Genomic DNA, 20,117 nt, shown 5'->3' with positions numbered 1-20,117 from the left:
GGAAATTGAAATCTTTTCAATTATTTAATCACATACAAGGTGTTGCATTGCAAATATGTCAATTACAAAAGTAACATTTTCGATAACTTTCTCTAATGTGATATTTTCTGAGAAAAATTAGTTTCAAATACAAATATTTTGTATTAACGACTTTTTAATGTCTTTTTGGATACGTCTAGTAGCTCGTAGGTCAATATATAATAGATCATTCTGTATACTACAAAGCCATCTCCATAACTATGTTAATGTAAAAAATGTGAGGAAGGAATCCTAACAAATAAACGAGCGTGAACTCAATTATTTTTAGTGTCGCTTTTGAGCCAATTCTTCTCGGGAATAAGTTTTTCATAACTGCGTATACTCAAAAACTGTCATTTTTCTTTTTTTTGACAGGTTTTCAGGCCTTTTCGACGGCCTTTGAAAATTTGAAAATATCTTTAAAATGTCCATACAAAACTCAAAAAATAAATGTTAACCTAGCTGGTATCACAACAAATCAAATAAAGCATTAACATATGCCATCATGTTTCATTAAGGATTGGGAGAATAGTGAGTTTTTCGAGTTTCACTGAAAAAATTGATCCTCAAAACCAATTTGGACTTGAAAATTATAAATTTCGTTATTTAGAAGATCGAAACAGAAATTTCTGATGCAGTAATTGGGCATATGTATTTGAGGATTTCCCAAGCTAATTTCCACTGTTTCAGCCCGTGTTAACTTATTAAATAAAATCTAGAGTTCGCTCTCTTTAGATTTGACCCCGAATAAAATTTTTGGCCATTTTTAGCCCAAAGACAAAACTTAAATTTTCATGTTTCAGAAGATGGAACGTCAAGGTAAGCAAGCCCTCGAACAAGCCTTAAAGGATTCCTCAAAGTCCTATGAACGACCCACTATTTCCAAACGTTGGACCAAACGAGAAGAGAGCGATTTCTTCCGCGTTACTTCTTCATTCGGAATTATTTACAACCGAAAAACCAAAAAATACGATTGGCCCAAATTTAAACAGCTTGCCAAGCTAGAAAAGAAGTCCGACGAAGAACTTACCGAATATTACAAGCATTTTGTGATAATGTGCAAGAAACAAACTGGGACGAACGTTGAGGATGGCAGTTACGATTCAACAATCGAGCATATAAATGAAGAGAAAGCCCGGCGAACTCTGGAAAGGTTGGAGTTGTTGTCTAGAATTCGTGAAGAAATTTTAACGCACCCCAAACTGGAAGAAAGACTTCAGTTGTGTGTGACGTCGGCAGATATGCCAGATTGGTGGGTACCTGGAAAACACGACCGAGAATTACTCATTGGAGTAGCCAAATATGGTCTAGGAAAAACTGATCATTGTCTGTTAAACGATCCAGAATTTTCATTTCACGAGATTCTTCGCAAGAAAGTCAATTCTGAACCACCGGAATCGAAAGACGCCATTAAGCTGGAAAGTCATGAGGATATTTTGAAGTTTGATAAAGATGAGATTTTGGTTAAATTGGAAAAAGGAGAGGGCACTTTAAAGATCGAGAAGGTTATTCCTAAGAAGGAAAATATTGAAATTGAGAAGAAGGCTTCTCCTGTGAGTGAGGACATTGTCGAAAAAGCTGACAGCAAGCCTCCTGTTCACATTGAAGAAGAGGAAAAGGAAAAAGATCTGAAAGAAGAAGTCAAAGAAGATGGTGTTGCAAAGGAAACTAAAGAGGCACCTCCGGTGCAGAGTGAAGCATTGCCTGAAGAGATTAAAGAAACTGAGGTTCCTACCACTAAAGAAGAAGTTGAAGAAGAAATGAAAAAAGAACCTGAGCTGGTTAAAAAAGAGAAAGAACCGTCCCCGAAGTTATCGGAAGAAGAGTTGTCAGCCAACAAGCAGGCTGCGCAACTAAAAGCCATGTTTCCAGACCTGGAAGTGATTCAACCTTTATCGCGACTTTCCCAAGTAGACACCTTTGTCCTTAAAGACAAACCAGCATCAGGTCAAGCCTTGGATTTCAGCGAGACTACGGTTGCTCAATTATTCAATAACGTGGTAAAATGGCCTAAAGAATACGCCATACAAGTCCGTTTGCAACATATCATATTTGCGGTTGAGTCCAACGAATGGCCGGCACCGAAATCATTTTCCGCGTACGCCACTGGTATAGGAAACGAATTTGATGTGCCCATTCACGAGCTACCCAACGATCCTCCCAAACGCGAAGTCTCAACCCCCGATATTGACATTTCCTTAGGGAAGAAAATGGACAAACGCAAGAGACATATAGCCATTGATGTAGAGACAGAAAGAGCCAAGTTGCATGCTTTGTTAAATAGCAGTCATATGGGCGCTTCGATGAAGGGTCAGTGGGAAGACGATTCAGAGGATTCCAGGCGGTCTACTCCTCAGGGAAGCTTGCAGCCGCCTCCGGCTCATCAACACAGGGCTTCCTCGTTGAGTAGCATGGGAATGGGAATGCCGTTTGATTTTTCGAGCAAATATCAGTCCTCCATGACGCCCAAAACTATAGGCCAAACCACTGTGATTCCTGGCACGAGCAGCACCTTGACACCTATTGATTTAAGCTCTGGGTAAGTGTTCCTTTCATGTATTATTGAGTCTATTGTAGTCTGATTTTTACCTTATTAATTCGCACAGCGAGAAATTGAAAGAAATGTAAGATACTCTTAAGAGCATAAATTCAAAATTTACTTTTTGGTGACGAAAGTGAAAGCGTTAGGTTAAAATACAGGTACATTTTTTCAAAATCTACATATAATTCTAAAAAATGGCAATGCAAGTGGAACTTTCTGAAATGCCATTACTCAATAGGCAGCAATGATAATGTTAAAATGATAGAACGATGTCACTTTGCCATTTTTGTTCGTTGAGGCATTGCGTGGTTTTAAATCCATCTATCTGCCTTATCAAGAGAATGAGTGACGTCTAATTTTAATAGTTTTTTATATGAAGTTACATAATCTCTAGATAGGGCAGTATTACAATAATACGGTCCTATGTGCATAAATAGTTTGTCAGGGGTAAGTTAATAAGTGACAATACTATACTGTTGCTTTTCTAATAAAGTCATCTGCACAATGTCACTAATTGTGATATCCTGTTCAATAATAGAAATTAAATCATAAACACGTCACTAATTTAAGGTTAAATTTACCTTGAAACAAAATATTTCTAGAACTTAAGAGATTGGATGCTTCGATTGTACGAAATCACAGTTTGGGTTGCATTACTGTAAAAATGCCTATTTTTTTGTTTAATATGTGCTTCCCACTAAAGTTGCTTTAAATGAATTTTATTGTGCGTATATTTCAACGTGTGTGTTCTTCTTCACTCCAGCATATCCAAACCTCAAGACAAACTTTCAATTGACATTCAAAATGAAGTACAAGACTTCTCAATCAAGAAATCATCAGTGTCAATGGGTTCATCAAAGGCAGGCACCAAGCTTGATGATACGTTGTCAAAACTAATGAAAAGGAAAAATTGCGTAAGTATGGAATTCATTTATGCAATTCCATATTTGTAAATGGTAATAAGAAAATAAATAAAGAGTGCCTAATTTCCATTTTCAGCCCGAACCAGAGCCTGTAATTGGCAAAGAAAAGAAGAGGCGCAAACTTGATGAAATAGTTCTCGGCCTGTCCGCTGCAAAGGAACAATCGCTCTTCCCTGAACCCATCACTAAGAAGCAACCTGTGACACCCAGCGTCACAGTAACTCCTACTTCTGCGCCGGTGACCACTTCGCATGGTCCATCACAGAAACCATTCACGATAACCGTAACTTCGGTACCGTCTAGCTCTCAAAGCCAAAGTAGCCGGGCAAATAACCCTTTGAGTGGTCTTTTGCCAGGAATGTCGTCCAAAGACAGTTTTTCCAGTTTCTTGGCGCAGGCAGAACAGCAAAATTTGTTGCTGAAAAAACAGCAACAGCAGCAGCAACAACAGCAAAGAAAGAGTTATGAGGTGAGACTTTGTTTGTAATAAATATTGATAAGTTGGCAATTAAAATTTTAAAGTAGCGATTAGAGAATCGTTATAATGGTCTACGGATGAATTCACAAATATAAGTAATCTTTTATACGACGAATCGCTGTTGGAAAAATTCTCTGGACGACAAAAAAATGACTCACAGGCAGTTTAACATAGCAGTTAGAGAGGCTGAGAGACAGTTATAAAAACTATTCTACGATAACATAACATGTATGCTAAACATGTAGTGAGGGACATTCAGTTAATAAAATGAACCGATAGTTCGTATACAACCGTAAAAAACGAATTGTTCGACACAAAAGAAGACCGAAAAATATTGCATGGTTCCCAAAAATTTTAAGTTCATATTTCGAGACAGGCCATAGCCACATTAACCTTCGTCTTTCCACGGATTATTTGCGTCACGCAGGGCCCTCCGCAAATTTAGCAATAAAATCAACTGTCCTGTCCTCTCTCTAAATCTCTGATTTTTTCCTTCTAGGCTATGATAGCAGACATCGGTTCCAAAGTATCTAATGCCTACTCTCACGAGGCAAAAGTGAACAAATGGCTGGCAGAACAGAACATTGCACTAGCCGAACAGCCATTGGGGGCCGATTATCTCTCTACACGTAGGCGTAGACCCCGTGTTGACCCCACTTTACTCGATTGGAAAAAATTGACTGGAGATGAGAATGTATCGGTTGTCCATCGAGTGACTGGGAAGAAGCTGACGGGGCCTAAAGCCCCTACTTTGAAAAGATTAGGTCCTTGGCTTATGGAGAACCCCATGTACGACATCGACCCAAAATGGTCGGAGTTGGTGAAGGAAAGGGGAAATTTGGGGTCCGAGCTGCATAAGAGGGTGCAGACTAGCGGTACGTAATTTTTATTATCATGTAATAATTCAATGAGTCCTTATAATATTTCTTTGTCCATGGCTCTACAGTCATTTTTGCATCTGTTTTTACATACATAGTAAGGTTTTTTGTATCAATAATGTAACGAATGCCATCGTATGTGAAGAGAATGACTATTTATCACGTTCTATTAGTCACTCTAATAAATGAGAATAAAAATAAAATTGATAACGGTTCTAGGAAAACCGAAACGTCGAATTTTAGATCTGATGGTACCGCATTATAAGGAACAAAAAGCTGTAACGAAAAAGGGTGAATTATTTTAAAATATTTCTTTAAATCGCATTAGCGAAGACAGATACCATATGGCATCATAAATCATTTCTGCCTTTTTTGCTTTCCCATAGTGACGTTCAAAGTAAAAAAAATCTTGTAAACCGGTTGTCACTTGATCGGTAAACAGTATGGCTCACCTTGCCGTTACAGTTACGGCATTAGAACTAAATGTTTTTATAGTTAATGGTTTTTTCTACTACTTAAAAGCGATCCACTTAAAAATGGCCTTTCGATGTTTATTACTTGGCCGTCAGATGGTTGCCTATTCAAATCTAGAGATTTTTTCACATGGTGAATAATTCTCACACAGTTCCAGCCGATAAGGTTTGTAAATTGAGTTTGATTAGTAATGCAATAAAAGAGAAATGTTTGGCTAATTTTCAATTAATGCAGAATTTATGATATGATAAACATGTGATTAAATATTACGAATGCCACGGATGCAAACAGTTTATTCGTTTCCGTTATAAAATGTGGTGCCTGAACTTGAAAAATGCATACCTAGTGGAATTTTGTTTGTATTAGAAAACGATCCTCGACAAGTTAGTAGTTAGGCGAGAGTTAGTAGAGGAACTAGTTAGTAGATATTACCAGAGTAGTTACAAAACGTGCAGCACCATTTGATATTGATGCTAAGGCAGTTATCACACTTTAAACAAATGACGGTATTTTATTGGTAACGTTGATAACCCGTTTGTATTTTTCAAAATACAATACTCCTGCAAAAGTTAATGGATAGAGGAATCTTACAAAGAATCTAATTCCAAATATACGATATGATCGGATTCACTATTTTTGTGTAACAGAAACGGATTGTAATATGTTTGGCAGAACCATATATCGAAAATGTGACATACGTCTGTATATCGACTGGTTCGTCTTCTAATTTACTTACACGAGATCTTTTTTTGGTGTGCCTACCATTACTATCTCCGTAACGATAAGAGCTACAACTTCGGTTAAATTAGATAAAAGTGGCCCCTTGTAGAGCTGGTTAAGGAAACCGCTACAATGTTGCCACATTTTGAGTGGTTTCCTAGATATTTGGAAAAATATGAGAATGATCCAAAATTTCAATCCCTCGTATTTCCTAAACTTTTTATGACTGAAAAAAATTTAATTATCAAGTTTCACATTTTTTTTTCTCTACAATACGACAAATCGAACGTCATTGAACAGCTTTTAGTAACTAAGTAATCGTTATCAATTTCATTATTTTAAATACAGACCTGGAAATTTTATTTCATATTTTGAAAGTGCTTTTTATTCCTCACAGACCCATGTATAATTTGTTTCCGTTTATTTACCGTTTTTACCTGATAAATTCATCGTCAGACTATTTTTTATTATTTTTTAACACACCTTACAACACTAAAATTGGCATATTTGCTATATGATTATTGTAATAACGCTAATCTTTCATGATATTATAAAAAAAAAGTAATAAAAGTTTTTTAAAAAGTTTCGTAGTCAATGGGTTAGACAAAAGTCTGAAAAAAATTTAAATATTTTGATAAATTTTAAAACTGCATTTTCTAGAATATAAAATGCGCCACTTATCGTTTTCAAAATCCCTAAGCTGTCGATTCTTAGCTGGGAGATCCTGTATAATGTATAACATAAGTATTCTCTAATGTTCCAGGTTCTGGTCTGTCAGGATTATCCAGCAGCAGTGTTTTAGCCGGAGGCTCCAAACAAAAATCTGCTTCTTCCGGCAGACCTCCAGTACTGTCCAGTCCCACAGGATCCACATCTAGTGTCAGCTCGGCCTCAGTGGTTACCTCCCTTCCCTCTAACATGTCTTTCCCATCATTATCAAATCTGAACAGTTCCTTGCTGTCCGGTTTGTCAAATCTCGGGCAGTTTGACCCCAAAACCAATCCGCTGTTGATGCCATTCGCCGGTTTGCCTATGAGTTCCATGGCTGGCTTGGGGAATCTCTCCAACATGAACTTATTTGCTAATCTAGCCGGGCTAGGATTGCCTGGATTGGGCGGCATGGATCCGGCTGTCTTGGCCAGTGCCACAGCAGCGGCAGCTAGTTCTGGACCGAAGAGCTCGAACACAAAATCGTCCTCCAGTTCTTCTAATGCGAAACACGCAGAGAAACCACAAGAAGCACATGCCTCGACCAAAGGATCATCCTCTTCGTCGTCTTCCATACCCACAACTAACTCGTTCCCGTTCTTCTTCCCCAATCCGAGTTTGCTGTATACACCGTTGGGTCTTGGGGGTTTAAATCCCTTTGCCCTCCAGCCGGGAATGTCAGCCTATGATAGTTTGGGCTTACTTAACGGCGGAGGTCTGGGAACACAGAGTTCGGGCAAAATGAAATCGGGTAGCGCTCCCAGTCCCAGACCCTCTTCTAGTAGTACTACAACGACATCATCTAGCGGTATGGTTTCTAGTAGTATGAAACACCAGAGCAGGCCGTCAACCAAGGATGCCCACAACGCCGCTTTACTTTTGCCCCCTGACACGCAGATTTTGGAGGGAATCTCCAAAGGTTTGGATATGGGGATGAAAGACAGGGGGAAGTTTGATAAAAAGGAAGACAAGCGGAAGGCGTTGGAGAGTTTGAGAGGTTTGTACAATTTAGATTTCTCATTTGAATCCTACCCACAATTTTTTGCCCTAATTTCCAAACGTCCTGTATAATAGTCTTGTAACGTGTCATCAAGTATCAAAATTATACAGTTACTCAGTCATTCAACGGTTCAATACAACAAAGACAAGAATTGAAAATTTTGTGATTCTGAAGTATCGAACCGTTTGCAGCTTATCAGTGACCCTGTATAACCATTTTGCTTGTAGAACGAAAGAATTATATTTCCTTAATTATCAATGTTCAATAATCTAGGAATGCTTCCAACTGATTTCACCTCAAAAGACAAGCGCACCCCATCTCTGCCTGGTCTAGCTGATTTCACCAAGCTTCTGGAAGCTCAAGTGACTCAAGTGACAAAAAAATCTCAGGAACATCTAGAAAAAAGCCCTTTGGAGCACCTAACCAAATCGAACGCTGATTTAGTCGCCAAAGCCCTGGCTGAGGAAAAGGCCCGTCTGCATATGCCCACGGGATTGAGTAGTACTCCCGTTAATACCAGTAAACGGGCCAGGGAGTCGGTTGAGTCGGACGTTAGTTTGGAGAAGGTGGAAGAACGAGAAGAACCTTCAGCAAAGAAGGGAAAGGTGGAGGTGGGAAAAGAAGAGCTGGCGGGGGGAGAGAATGAAGTGCAGCCGACTTCGGGGGAACCAGAAGTACCTGAAAAAGGACCTTCTGAGAATGTGAGTGTATGCTTTAAATTGGGATATTGGTTGGGAGTATCTTGTATTGTTCCTGAAAAGGCATGGTGTAAATTACGATTGTTTTGGCAGGAAGACATAAAATATTCGTAAATAATCGATCATTGTTTTGCTTCAATATTGGGAGTTTAAGAATTGTCCAAGAATACGTTCTCTCCCCAGAGTTTTTGAAAGGTCACAAAATTTAAATTATTGAGGACGAGCAGTTTATGTACTCAACCAGCACCAGTACAAGTCTTTCGCACGTCTATCTATTAACGGTTTCCTTTATTATTTATTTTAATTGTCGATTAATATTACATACTTGCGTTTTTATAACCAGATTAAATCATTTTCTACCATCTACAAACCATATTCTCTGAAACCAAGATATTGGCCCTTCCAGTAACACCATGTGTTTATTTTTTGAATATAGGAAGGAGTAGACATCGAAACCCTGCTGCCATCCTCAGTGGTGACTTCTGGATCGACTCCTGAAAAGGGCGAACCTACGGAAACATTGGAGGAAATAGCCTGTACAGACAATGCCTCCACCGCCGCCGAAGAAATGACTGTGTCTGAGGCGCCTACATCCAAAGACGAAGCCACCAAAGACGGTGAAGGTGAAAGTGCCGACGCCGCACCAAAGAAAAGTACGAAACGCAGAGGTAAAACCATTTACTGATGAAAAAAGACCATTGATAGTAACTTTTCATGTTTTTTTCTCGATACAGGGAAACGAAAATCCGGTGAAATCTTGTTGGATCCCGAAGCAGTGATGGAAAAGAAGAATTTGCGTTCGAGCGCAAGTCGGTCCGCCGCAGCTGCCGCTGCACGGCATCAACGCGAGGCCGAAAACGCACAAAAAGAAAACAGTGAAAACGCATCTTAAGTTAAAAGAAAGGACTGATAAATGCATACGCAACGAGTATTAAAATTCGGTGAACTGTGATACAAATATCTACTAATTAAAGAAATGAAAATGACAGGACATGTTTGTGCTGATGGTTTTGGAAGTGTAAAAAGTACATGGTCGCATAATGTATACATTTTATTGGAACTGATTTATATTACGCTTTTATTTGATGTATAGGGGGTCTTGTTTCTAAGATATGTTATTGAGTAATTGTATTCAAATGAAGGGTAATACACAGGTATAATTACACTGGTTAAACTTAAACGAGACACCCAGTACATTATTAAATTTAACTCTTTAAGGACTGTCCTTTTTAAGCTTAACTGTTGTTTGATAACATACATGTATAAGCGATTATGGGTTAAAAGACTCGAATTAACAATTATGTAGTTGTTTCATAGGTATAAAACATTAGCCTTAAGTAAGAAAAAAATCGTTTCTCCGGCAAATTGCCCTTTTACGAAGTTTTTAATTAAGTGTTTTAAGTATTTAAAAACATGTACATACAGCAAACCCTGTAGAGTGTCTTTCTTGTACGTTTGTCTGTAAATAGCCTATTATATTACCAATTATACTTTTTTATTTTCTGTTTATTTTGTTCATCGATTCGCGTAGACTAATACCGGACTAAAAGTTTAAATGTTAGTCGTATTGTAACCAATGACGACGCCAATTGTAATCGTGTATATGGTAGCTCTCTCTCACTCTCATTTATTATTATTATGGCGTTATTATAAGTGATAAATATAAAAGTACTGAAGACGGTTGGGTTTTGATAAATTCCCCTTTTTAGAAACAAAATTTGCATCACCTGAAAAACTGGTTTTAATTTAATTAAAGCGTAATCCCCATGTGCAGGAAGTTGTTGACGAGTGCAAAAAATAATGCCTAATCAGATTAGGGGACGAATCCTTAGAAAATCCCATATATAAGAAAAACTGGAGAAGCTCTGCGTTCAGAATTTTACGTTTAACCACTGATTTAAGTGCTTCTACATAATCAAAATGGTTTTCAATTTGAGAGTTTTCAAGAAACAGTCGCCAAATGGCAAACTTACCATATATTTGGGCAAGAGGGACTTCGTGGACCACATTTCAGGGGTCGAGCCCATTGGTAAGGAAAAAAATCGTGGTATTTAGTTGTAGTACGGAGTCAAAAATTACTGGATAAAGTTGTAATTATTTGTCACATCTCACACCTAAAACATTAAAATCCTCTATAGATGGTGTGGTAGCCATAGACGAAGACTACAGAGACCGCAAAATCTTCGGTCAAGTGGTTTGCAGCTTTCGCTACGGGCGCGAAGAGGACGAGGTGATGGGCCTCAATTTCCAAAAGGATCTTTACCTTGCCTCCCAGCAAGTTTATCCCCCTCCCGAAAAACTTGAAACAACTAAACTGCAGGACCGTCTTCAAAGAAAACTGGGGCGCAATTGCTACCCCTTTAGGTTCGTTTTAGCACCGAGTGCGCCAGCTTCTGTTTCTCTTCAGCCAGGTAGAATTTATTCTTTCGCAATTGCTGAAAATTTCTCGACTAAAATCAACAGTTTACAGGCCAAGACGATGACGGGCAACCTTGCGGAGTTCATTACTACATCAAGTTATTCGTAGGCGAGAACGAAACTGATCGGACTCACAAGCGCAGCACTGTATCGATGGGTATAAGGAAGGTGCAATATGCACCCTCGAAACAGGGCAGGCAACCCTGTACCGTTGTGCGTAAGGATTTCATGATGAGTCCTGGAGAGTTGGAACTGGAAGTTTCTCTGGATAAACAGGTTTTACCATAATCTTGCACAACTAATTTTTTTTGAAAGCACAATATTTTTAGGTGTATCATCATGGTGAGAAAATTGCTGTCAACATCTGCGTGCGAAATAACAGTAATAAAGTAGTGAAGAAAATTAAAGGGATGGTGCAACAAGGCGTTGACGTGGTTCTCTTCCAGAATGGACAATATAGAACCACTGTGGCCAGTCTGGAAACTCAGTAGAAGTTATTTAAACGCTGTTTGAAATTATTAACAGAACAAGAATATTTTTCATAGGGAGGGTTGTCCTATAAGCCCAGGTTCAAGCTTACAAAAGGTTATCTATTTAATGCCATTATTGTCATCGAATAAAGATAGAAGGGGGATAGCTTTGGATGGCCAGCTTAAAAAGCAGGACACTAATTTAGCTTCTACTACTTTGTAAGTGCAGATTTCAAGTTCACATAATTTTTTACTTATGATTAAACTTTCAGGTTGGCTACTCCTGACCAAAGAGATGCATTCGGGATAATTGTTTCTTACGCAGTAAAAGTGAAGCTCTATCTTGGAGCTTTAGGAGGCGAGCTAAGCGCAGAACTGCCGTTCGTTTTGATGCATCCCAAGGTAACTAGGCAAAAATTATGTATTTTTATAGCTTATGTCCAGTAATATTCAGCCAAGTGGGAAAAAATTGGTGCAAGCAGACAGTCAAGCTGAAGTAGAAACCTTCAGGCAAGACACCGTCGACCCAGACGTTGATAATTATAAATACGATTAAACAGAATTTATCATTAATAACTTTGTGGAAATCTTCAACAAATGTTCCAGTAGAAATAAAACAATAAAAACTATTTCGCATGACTTTTACTTATAAAATCATAGTACGCTATAAGTATTATGAAACTTTAATCTGAAGTAGGTCAGCTCCATAATACGAGTATTGGGTTCAAAGCCGCACAATGCCTCTGATTACATTTGAGTTTAAGAATATGAATTATTTTATCCATACGACTTTTAGCAGGTATAAGTCTTTGAATCTGTAAATGTATGCATTTTTACTCAATTCATTTCTGGATTCATAAACGAAAATAACTTTCAGACTTGGAACGTCGCATAAAGGGTTTTCTTGACTAAAATTAACGTGTTTTTTTTAGGACGGGAACTGTTCACTTAAAGATACATCTTACCCTTGGTTTGAAGCGTTAATTAGCACGGTAATCATTTCGAGAATACAAGGTGTATATGAACGACGAAGCAAGAGAAGCTCATATGCTGCAAGATTGCACTAAGCAACATTAAAAAATTGAGTATAATTATCATACTGATCTTTTCGTTAATTCACACCCTGTATTTGGAAGCACATGCAGGAGTTCACAGTGATGTTTTCTTATTAGAACCCCCCCGCCGTTAATTTACATTCACATGCTTTAAAAGTCAACGAACAAAAATTCGACATTCTTACCGAACTAGTATTGGAAATAATTCAGATTCTTTAGATCCTTACCTTATGATTTATGCCTTAACTACGAAAATAATAACTTATGGATTATTTACAAAAATTAACAAAACTCTGTATAAATATGACCAGATATACATTAATAAAATACGGGAAAATGCCAAGGATATATTAGTTTTTCTCAATTCAGTAATTCTTACTTAAGTTTTAGGTCAGCACTGAGATGTTATAATTGACTAATTAATCAATTGTGTTATGATAATGTTGGCAGAACAGGAATAAACATGACGAAAACAACAGATCACGAACAAAACAAGCATTTTTAATTTTTAATGGGTGAGCGTTAAAAAAATCTCACAATACCGCACACTAGCACATAGGTTTTAGATAATAACCAAAAAATGTAAATTATTAACAACAGATCGAACGTAAACCACTTCAGTTGGCTAGGAAAGTCGCAAAGGATAAAAATTGATGTTGCGGTATATTTTTATTACGTACTCTTTCACAAATGACTTATGTGTTGACGTCGATTAATTAGATTAGACGCATGCTCAAGGAAACTGGATTACATAGCGATTAACATACCAAGTTGGCTTTATAGTTATACCTATTACCATCTATGCAGCACATAACATTTACATAAGCAATGACATAGAAAGTTCTTTTTTTTCCTTCTATGCAATTTTTACGCATTATAACTAGTAGGAATGCGTTACGTTATGCGCTGTACAATTTTTTTAATACACACCCTTTATAAATAAACGCACAGATTTTAAATCAATAATGCAATGTTGACAAACTTCAAACAACACCATTATCATCAATAAGTTCAATATTATCGAAAACAAAAGAGAAGTCATGTTGCCAGACTGATCTTTTTACATTAGCTAAAACATTATCCTACTTAAACTCACTTGATTCTATTCTTGTCATTGGCATTTTCCTCAAACTCACTTCCTTCTACTTATCATAAATATCTCAAAATCACTCGCAATTTTAAAAAGAAAACGAATAACACTCACACGCCATATTATCTACCTATAATATAAATGATGGTTGTTCCGGAGGTTTCACCGAAAAAACCACAGTTCCCCGGGAAGAAAAGCCAATTTTTTTACAATCAAAGAGAGAGAGAGAGCAGAGAAAAGCTTATTTTGTCTTGGGTAGAGGTCGGACGAGATAGAGTTTCTCGCCCTGTTTGTTCGTATAAATGGGCGCCCTCTGGTAGTGGTCGACCAGTTGGTCTAGAGTATGGAATTTTCGTTGTCCGATGCAGTAGAGGGCGCCCTCCACGTGCACCCTAAAGTGTTTGTTTCGGCCAGGGGCTTTGAGAGAGACGGAGTAGTCTCCCACCTATCAAATAAAGTGAATTCAAAATTACAAAAATGTGATCCTGGCACTTCTTGATTGTTGTCCTACTTTATAAGACACACGTGAGAGTGAAAATGAAACTTTTGTCCGACTAAATTGGTTAATGAAATTTTTTCTGATATGTCTGGAACGTCTGTCTGATGCAGTTCGACTAGCTTTTTAATTTTCTCTGTATTTTTTATATACATCTTACCTTAAATGGAAGTATTCTAATATTATAAATCTGCAGTTTGCAAAAATAAAGATTACATAAAAAAATTAAGAGATTTACGTATATGTGCATGTATATGGTATATAGTTCCGATTATATATTATTTTTTATAATATTATACAATATTCCGAAATATATTGTTTTAAGAATTTTAAGAAAATGTTAGGTAATGCCCCAAGAAATTTTGCCCACAACATTCACTCTCGATTTATAAATTTAAATTTTAGTTTCGTTTAAAATTTTCACCATTTTGTATAATCTCTTGATATTTTGGTGAATACAAACAAAGACATTATCCACGCAACAATTTTCTTATATTAACTTTGTAACTCATAAATGCAAATCCTTCTGACATTCCAGACAAATCAGAAATCCTTCGTTTTTTTAATTAAAAAAATCACTTACATTTGTCTCACTATCTCTGATCAGGAAATCCCCATCATGGCCGTATTGGTTCAATAAATTATCACAAACGCTTCGCGTGATGCATCCGTAGTACCAGGGTCTGTCGATCAAGTGTGGCTTGTCGATCATTGAGACCTAAAACCCACGTTATGAATGTCCTAAAATTTTAATACCGTTGTCCGTTGCGCAAACTAATGCAAAAATAATTGCAATTGTGCAAAATTGTTCTTATTATTTCTATCTGCTAAAAATAGTATGAAAGTGAGTTCAGGTTAGTTTTTTTTCCAATAGAAAACAGTATGAAGTTCTATAAACTGAAAACTCACTTGAGAGCTAACCATTGACGACTCCAGCCTTTCCGATTTGGCCTTATCTTGGAACGGCCTATCCATATAATCCGAGAGTTCTTGTAAATAGTTCCTCGGCACCAATCCTATTTGCCCTTGTGCGTTCCTTGCTTTATACCTTGATAATCATGAAATGTATTAATTGTTATAAACTAATTTTATCTAAAACTGACCATTCCGGATCACTCGGCGGCCTATCCAAAATCTCAAGTCTATCTCCCTTCTCAAACGACAATTCCTGTTCGTTTGAACTGGAAAACGAGTACAAAGCTACTACAATATCCAGTACATTTTCGGCCATAGCATAGGTGTGCATGGTATCGTCCAAATCCCCCTCTTCTTGGGTGTAGTTCGAAGGAAACCATCCTGTTATGTTGCTGCTCTGCCCCCTCCACCAGCCATCATTGCTCTTTTCCAGAATCAAAATTCTGGAACCTTTTACTAGCGACAGTTCATCCGGTTGTTGCGCCTGGTAATTGTATTTGACCACGGCTACGCCAATGGCTTCGGACGGGTCAGGGGCGGCACGCCGCGCCATGCTAGGAGAGTCGGTGTTGCGCGAAGGAGAGGTGTTTGAAGGGAGCGTTTTGGAACCCGAGCCTTTTTTCACCTAACATGATATCACAATTGAATTTAAAAGATCGAAGATCACCATGAACTTGCCTTTTTCTTTATGCTATCGAAAAGTGATGGTTTCTCTTTTTTGACATAATTGCTGGGAACATATCCGGCCTGATTGCGCGAATTCTGTACTTTCCACCAGTGTTTCGAGTCGTCTAGAAGGACGTAACGTTCGTTTTTGCGCAGATCTAACTCTTGCGGGCCTTGGTGCTCGTAGTCGTACTTGGCGACCACGTAGCAAACATCATCTTGATTGGCTTTGCCTGTAGTGAAATGCACTCATAATAGGTACTCAAATTCCCTCACAAGTCTTAAGTGAAATATTTAAACCTGAGGAGTAAACCGCAGAAATATTTATTCATATGTATATGTATGTATATTATGAGCATATTAAAAATGGAGGACTAAGGTAAATCATAGCAGGCAAATATAGGGTGATTCAAAATCGAAGCTCCTCACCAGGATCTCAGAAACTATAACAGATACAGTTTTGGTTAAATTGTTGCAAAGTTGTGCATGTCGTTTTCATTATTTCCTGTCTGTAATTTTTTTAATATTTTTATCCGGTAAAGGTGAAATTATAGAATTTGGTTTTCTGTCCAAACTTCCTGTTCTACCCCAAATTAAATATTTTCTAGGTTTCTTGACTTTCTGAACTCAAAATTTACGCTCTAGTATTACAATTCCCTATCGTATCGCACAATATCTCAAAAATTCCTATATACTGAGCGAGCGTTCAATAACGTTCTTCCTATTTCTCTGTACAAGACACTTGGTGCAAGAAGGTTAGAAAGGAAGATAAGTAGTATAGAATGGATAGGTATCAGGCACGCTTACAAACAGAGTGGGACTAGTCACCATTTCTCTACAAAACACTACGGTCCGCTTTCAGGTTGTACTTAGGGATGTCCACGTCCTTGTCATCCTTTTTCGCCGACTTCTTGGAGGAAGGACATCGATTTACTCTAGGAGATAGTTGACACCAAATATGAATTTTACTAAGAGAACAGATGTTTGTAAACTCTAGCAAAGCAGTAATAGTTCTCTTTACAAGACGGAGAGAAAAACCAGATCATTTAGAGCGATCGCCACATCCGGGGAAGATTATATTTGCGACAGGCAAAATATCTGCGTATAACCTTAGATAAAACACCAAGTATGCGGTCAAACACACCTTTGGAAAAAACGATCAACAAGGCGAAACTATTCTTTTGAACATGCAAACACTACGGTAAAAATTTGTTTTACATTACGATAAACATTCGGGCCCAAGTTTGTATCAGAAATCAGATCCCAGTGAATTCTGTGGCGCTCAGGCAGAACCCAACATGTCAATAGGCTTTCCCCGCTGACACATCAAACTCTGCCTTACTACCATAGAACTGCTATAGATATTGAGGTGAAATAGATCTTTGAGGTTGAGATACAAGGGCTATTTTAGACCCAGTCAGGATAAACCTAATCTTTTATAGTTTCTGAGATAACATCATAACATTTATAAATTGACATATTAGTTAGCTCCAAATGATTTAATTTTGTTTAATTAACATCGCTCGTTTTATTACAAAGAGACAATGGACAACAAATTCTGGTCTAACATCATATTTTCATACTTTTACAACTGTTTTAAAAACCATTCAAAACTTGATATTTCAGATGAGCCCTTAAGGGTCAAATTTTCTTACGTGGTATCTTGGACGTTAAAGGAATTAGTTATAGTATTTTTAGGCGTTCGGTATTTGATCTGCAGTTTACGCCTCAATTAAACTCAATCAACCAACATACCATATCGATAACTAGGTGCAGCCATTTGTTCAGAAGTGATCTTAGTTGCGTAACCACTGCTAGTTTGCCAAGGGCTGCGTGGTAATGGTCGCACAGACTGAGTCTCCAACATGACCACAAACCACAACACTACCAAGTGCAGCTAGTCAACACACATGCTTCTACACTATAACAATAAGTCTTGGAATAAGTTTACATGAGAGGAGTTCTTGTTACAAAGATTTACATGCTGTTATGAGACGTAAAACCAATGAGTCAATAATGAGCTAATGATTAACAAACTACCTATAAAGGGGCTTAATTGCAGCTGTATTTTTTGTGTTTGTATTTATTGCCAGACAGAATGTTTCTTAAGCATATATAGCACAATATTAAGAGGCTATTCTTTGTGATGCAATAAGAAAAAGTTCGTATAAACATGATTGGAATTGCTTTATTTCTAAAACACAGAGAGTTAAAAAAACAACAGTAGTGTTTCCACAAGTTTGGCAATTACTTAGGACCAGTTTAGATTCATATATTCGAATTGGAGGTAGTCATTCTAAATTATTTTTGTTCCTTTTAAAAGGTGATTTTCATTATTTTTATAATTTGTGTGGTATTTTATTTATTTAAATATGTGCACAAGATAAAAATTTAATTTAAACCTTGAAAATGAAATGAGATACAAGAAAACATCAATGGACAGAATAGTTGTATTTTTAGTTGGCTAATTTCAAATAATTAAGAAAATTGAAAAAACTTATTGCATGATACCATTTTTAGTTACCATATTAAAAAAAACTGGCACTGTGGATATGCTCCTGAAACTTGTGGACAATCTGAAATATGCCTAAAATACATATCACAATATTGTTATTAAACAATAAAAATTTTAATTAAACTTGCCTAAGCGTTTTGTAAAGATTAATTGATTTTTTTTTATTTGACACTCTGAACTTTAGAAATAAAGTTATTCCAGGCATACTTATATTTATAAGAGCCTTTTACTTACATTAAAACAAGAAATATCTTCTTAAAGAAAAGAAGAGAAAAATAACATTATTACACATGATGACAGTAAGAAAATTATAATAAAGTAAAAGAGTAATATAACTGAAAAATAGCATAACTTTTTCTCAATTTGAATTCTGTTTTTGGCAGGTAGTTGCAAGGAAATACATAACGCGTAAAATATATGTATCTAAGAAAGACTTTCTGACTCCCCCAAAAACATTATTTATCTTTACCTTACTTTTTCAAACATTATGAAGCAGTTCAATTTTTATCTTTAGGGCAAATTATATATGCTTGTATATAAAAATAAACACATCTTTCTTAAGGTCTCTTGCCTTTTATAAACACAAGGACACACAATGGGTTCTTTCACAATATCACACTGGTGTTGAGACATCCAATTTTAGGCTAATTATCTATTTCATTAGAATAAAATTGAATGGCTGCCATTGTGTTTCCTGATATGTGTGAAATTATGTGGTAACATCTATATGGGTTTGTTGAGGAAAGCTACCCAAAAAAACTTAAAAGTTTAAGGTTCTTAGTATATTTAGAAGTGTAGAAATCAGAAAATTGGTATCTAATAAATAGAAAAAAACTGAGAGCAATGTTCACTAAACTATATAAAAACTTTATTTTAAAAATGGGCAAATTTATGTTATGAAAAAAAATATTAGTGCTCAAAGAGTTGAATTTTGTATCAAATTGAAAATTTTTCTCCTTTGAGCTTTAAATAGCTTCTATACAACATAAATTGTTTTGAACTTACTTAAAAAAAGCAAGTTTATAGGTTTGAAGCTACAGAACGGTCTTCTGTGAGTCCCCATAATGTTTTTTGAGAAACTCACTTGGATTAATTCGGACCCAAGTGAACTTTGAGATATTGGTTTACTACAAATTTAAAATATATGAAGATGAGTAACCTGAGGGACTAATACACCAACAGTTACTCACTTAAGTGATTCAAGTAACTTTCCAGAAAAGCCGAAAGAATCCCACTTAAATTCACTTTTTGTGAAAAATTATATGGGGCATGGGCCAATATGAAATACTTGGGGTTAGTTAGGGATTATACTGGGGGCATCTATATGGAGAACTTCATAAAATGAATCATACTCGTCCTGGAAATGGCCTAAAATCGCACTTCTCATGCATTTCAAACCAATAAACCGAAACTAAAGAACTAATTAATGTTCCTGGAACACAAATAACGATACCCACAGGCAGATCTTCACCTGGGGGTGGGACCACTGTAACACATCCAGGATTAATGGCCTATAAAACGCCAAACTTACCAGTTTTTAGGCTAGACATATTCTTAAATCAACCATAAGTAAATATATGAGCACCATAAATCACTAAATACGAGAAAAAGGGAGGTTTTGATTGAAATTTTATTAAAAACGACTTGGGATATTTACTAATTTTATTGAAAATGGAAAGCGAATAAAGCGCAATGTCAATGTCAAAATTGCATTATGGGAATTTAAGGCGGTGCTGCCTATCTGATATTTATAAATGTACAAACCTTACAATGGCCAACATGGTAACGTCGAGGACAGATGAATTTTTATATTGTAGAATATCTACAATTTACAAAGAATTCAGTTGTAAAAGTTTCTGATTTTTTTAGTTTTTATTTACAGATCCTCCACAATATTATTCTAATAATTATATATTTCCCTTTATAATTCTTCTTAAGTTATTTAAAATTGCAATATTGACCAACAGTGATGTTGCCATTACTGATACTTGACTTGAATAGCAATTAATGTTATATTCCTTCCGTCTGACATGTTTAAATGTCATACGTCATG

The 20,117-nt window shown here is 36.6% G+C and overlaps 3 protein-coding genes across 7 annotated transcripts in view; 2 read left to right on the top strand and 1 right to left on the bottom strand.

The window, feature by feature from the left end:
- The window catches only part of kis (kismet), a 32,545-nt gene extending 22,428 nt beyond the window's left edge, over positions 1-10,117 (top strand). For 3 of the 4 annotated variants that reach the window (XM_066301708.1, XM_066301702.1, XM_066301705.1), the window contains 8 exons: positions 822-2,557; positions 3,324-3,474; positions 3,560-3,952; positions 4,461-4,836; positions 6,797-7,738; positions 8,015-8,442; positions 8,876-9,107; positions 9,174-10,117. In XM_066301708.1, coding sequence (XP_066157805.1) covers positions 822-2,557; positions 3,324-3,474; positions 3,560-3,952; positions 4,461-4,836; positions 6,797-7,738; positions 8,015-8,442; positions 8,876-9,107; positions 9,174-9,331 — 4,416 coding nt within the window. In that variant the 3' untranslated portion in view covers positions 9,332-10,117. The remainder of the gene's footprint in view (positions 1-821; positions 2,558-3,323; positions 3,475-3,559; positions 3,953-4,460; positions 4,837-6,796; positions 7,739-8,014; positions 8,443-8,875; positions 9,108-9,173) is intronic. The other variant, XM_066301707.1, reaches the window with a different exon arrangement.
- Positions 10,118-10,293: 176 nt separating this feature from the next.
- Arr1 (arrestin 1) lies at positions 10,294-11,956 on the top strand. The gene is made up of 7 exons (XM_066301750.1): positions 10,294-10,468; positions 10,578-10,850; positions 10,910-11,133; positions 11,187-11,344; positions 11,403-11,546; positions 11,600-11,729; positions 11,782-11,956. Exons 1-7 carry the CDS (start codon positions 10,360-10,362, stop codon positions 11,881-11,883), a joined length of 1,140 nt encoding a protein of 379 aa, XP_066157847.1. The 5' UTR covers positions 10,294-10,359; the 3' UTR covers positions 11,884-11,956.
- Positions 11,955-19,756, bottom strand: dock (SH2/SH3 adaptor protein dock). 2 transcript variants are annotated; one of them, XM_066301747.1, is made up of 7 exons: positions 19,596-19,756; positions 17,305-17,470; positions 15,562-15,782; positions 15,072-15,508; positions 14,878-15,016; positions 14,552-14,686; positions 11,955-13,917 (listed from the first exon to the last, which is right to left on the bottom strand). In XM_066301747.1, exons 2-7 carry the CDS (start codon positions 17,414-17,416, stop codon positions 13,714-13,716), a joined length of 1,248 nt encoding a protein of 415 aa, XP_066157844.1. In that variant the 5' UTR covers positions 17,417-17,470; positions 19,596-19,756; the 3' UTR covers positions 11,955-13,713. The 2 variants fall into 2 exon arrangements, with proteins under 2 accessions (XP_066157844.1, XP_066157845.1); XM_066301748.1 differs by lacking the exon at positions 17,305-17,470.
- Positions 19,757-20,117: the final 361 nt, after the last annotated feature.

The sequence above is a fragment of the Euwallacea fornicatus genome, chromosome 2 (genome assembly GCF_040115645.1).
Source record: "Euwallacea fornicatus isolate EFF26 chromosome 2, ASM4011564v1, whole genome shotgun sequence".
In the NCBI taxonomy this organism is placed as follows: Eukaryota; Metazoa; Arthropoda; class Insecta; order Coleoptera; family Curculionidae; genus Euwallacea; species Euwallacea fornicatus.
This window is presented reverse-complemented; position numbering and strand designations above follow the sequence as displayed.

Coding starts and splice junctions, on each gene's coding strand:
- dock (XM_066301747.1), bottom strand. CDS start 17,416: ATGTTGGAGACTCAGTCTGTGCGACCATTACCACGCAGCCCTTGGCAA. Junction 15,017..15,071: donor CCGCCGAGTGATCCGGAATG/GTCAGTTTTAGA, acceptor ATGATTATCAAG/GTATAAAGCAAGGAACGCAC. Junction 14,687..14,877: donor CGTCAATGGTTAGCTCTCAA/GTGAGTTTTCAG, acceptor CGTGGGTTTTAG/GTCTCAATGATCGACAAGCC.
- Arr1 (XM_066301750.1), top strand. CDS start 10,360: ATGGTTTTCAATTTGAGAGTTTTCAAGAAACAGTCGCCAAATGGCAAA. Junction 10,469..10,577: donor TTCAGGGGTCGAGCCCATTG/GTAAGGAAAAAA, acceptor AATCCTCTATAG/ATGGTGTGGTAGCCATAGAC. Junction 11,134..11,186: donor AAGTTTCTCTGGATAAACAG/GTTTTACCATAA, acceptor CAATATTTTTAG/GTGTATCATCATGGTGAGAA.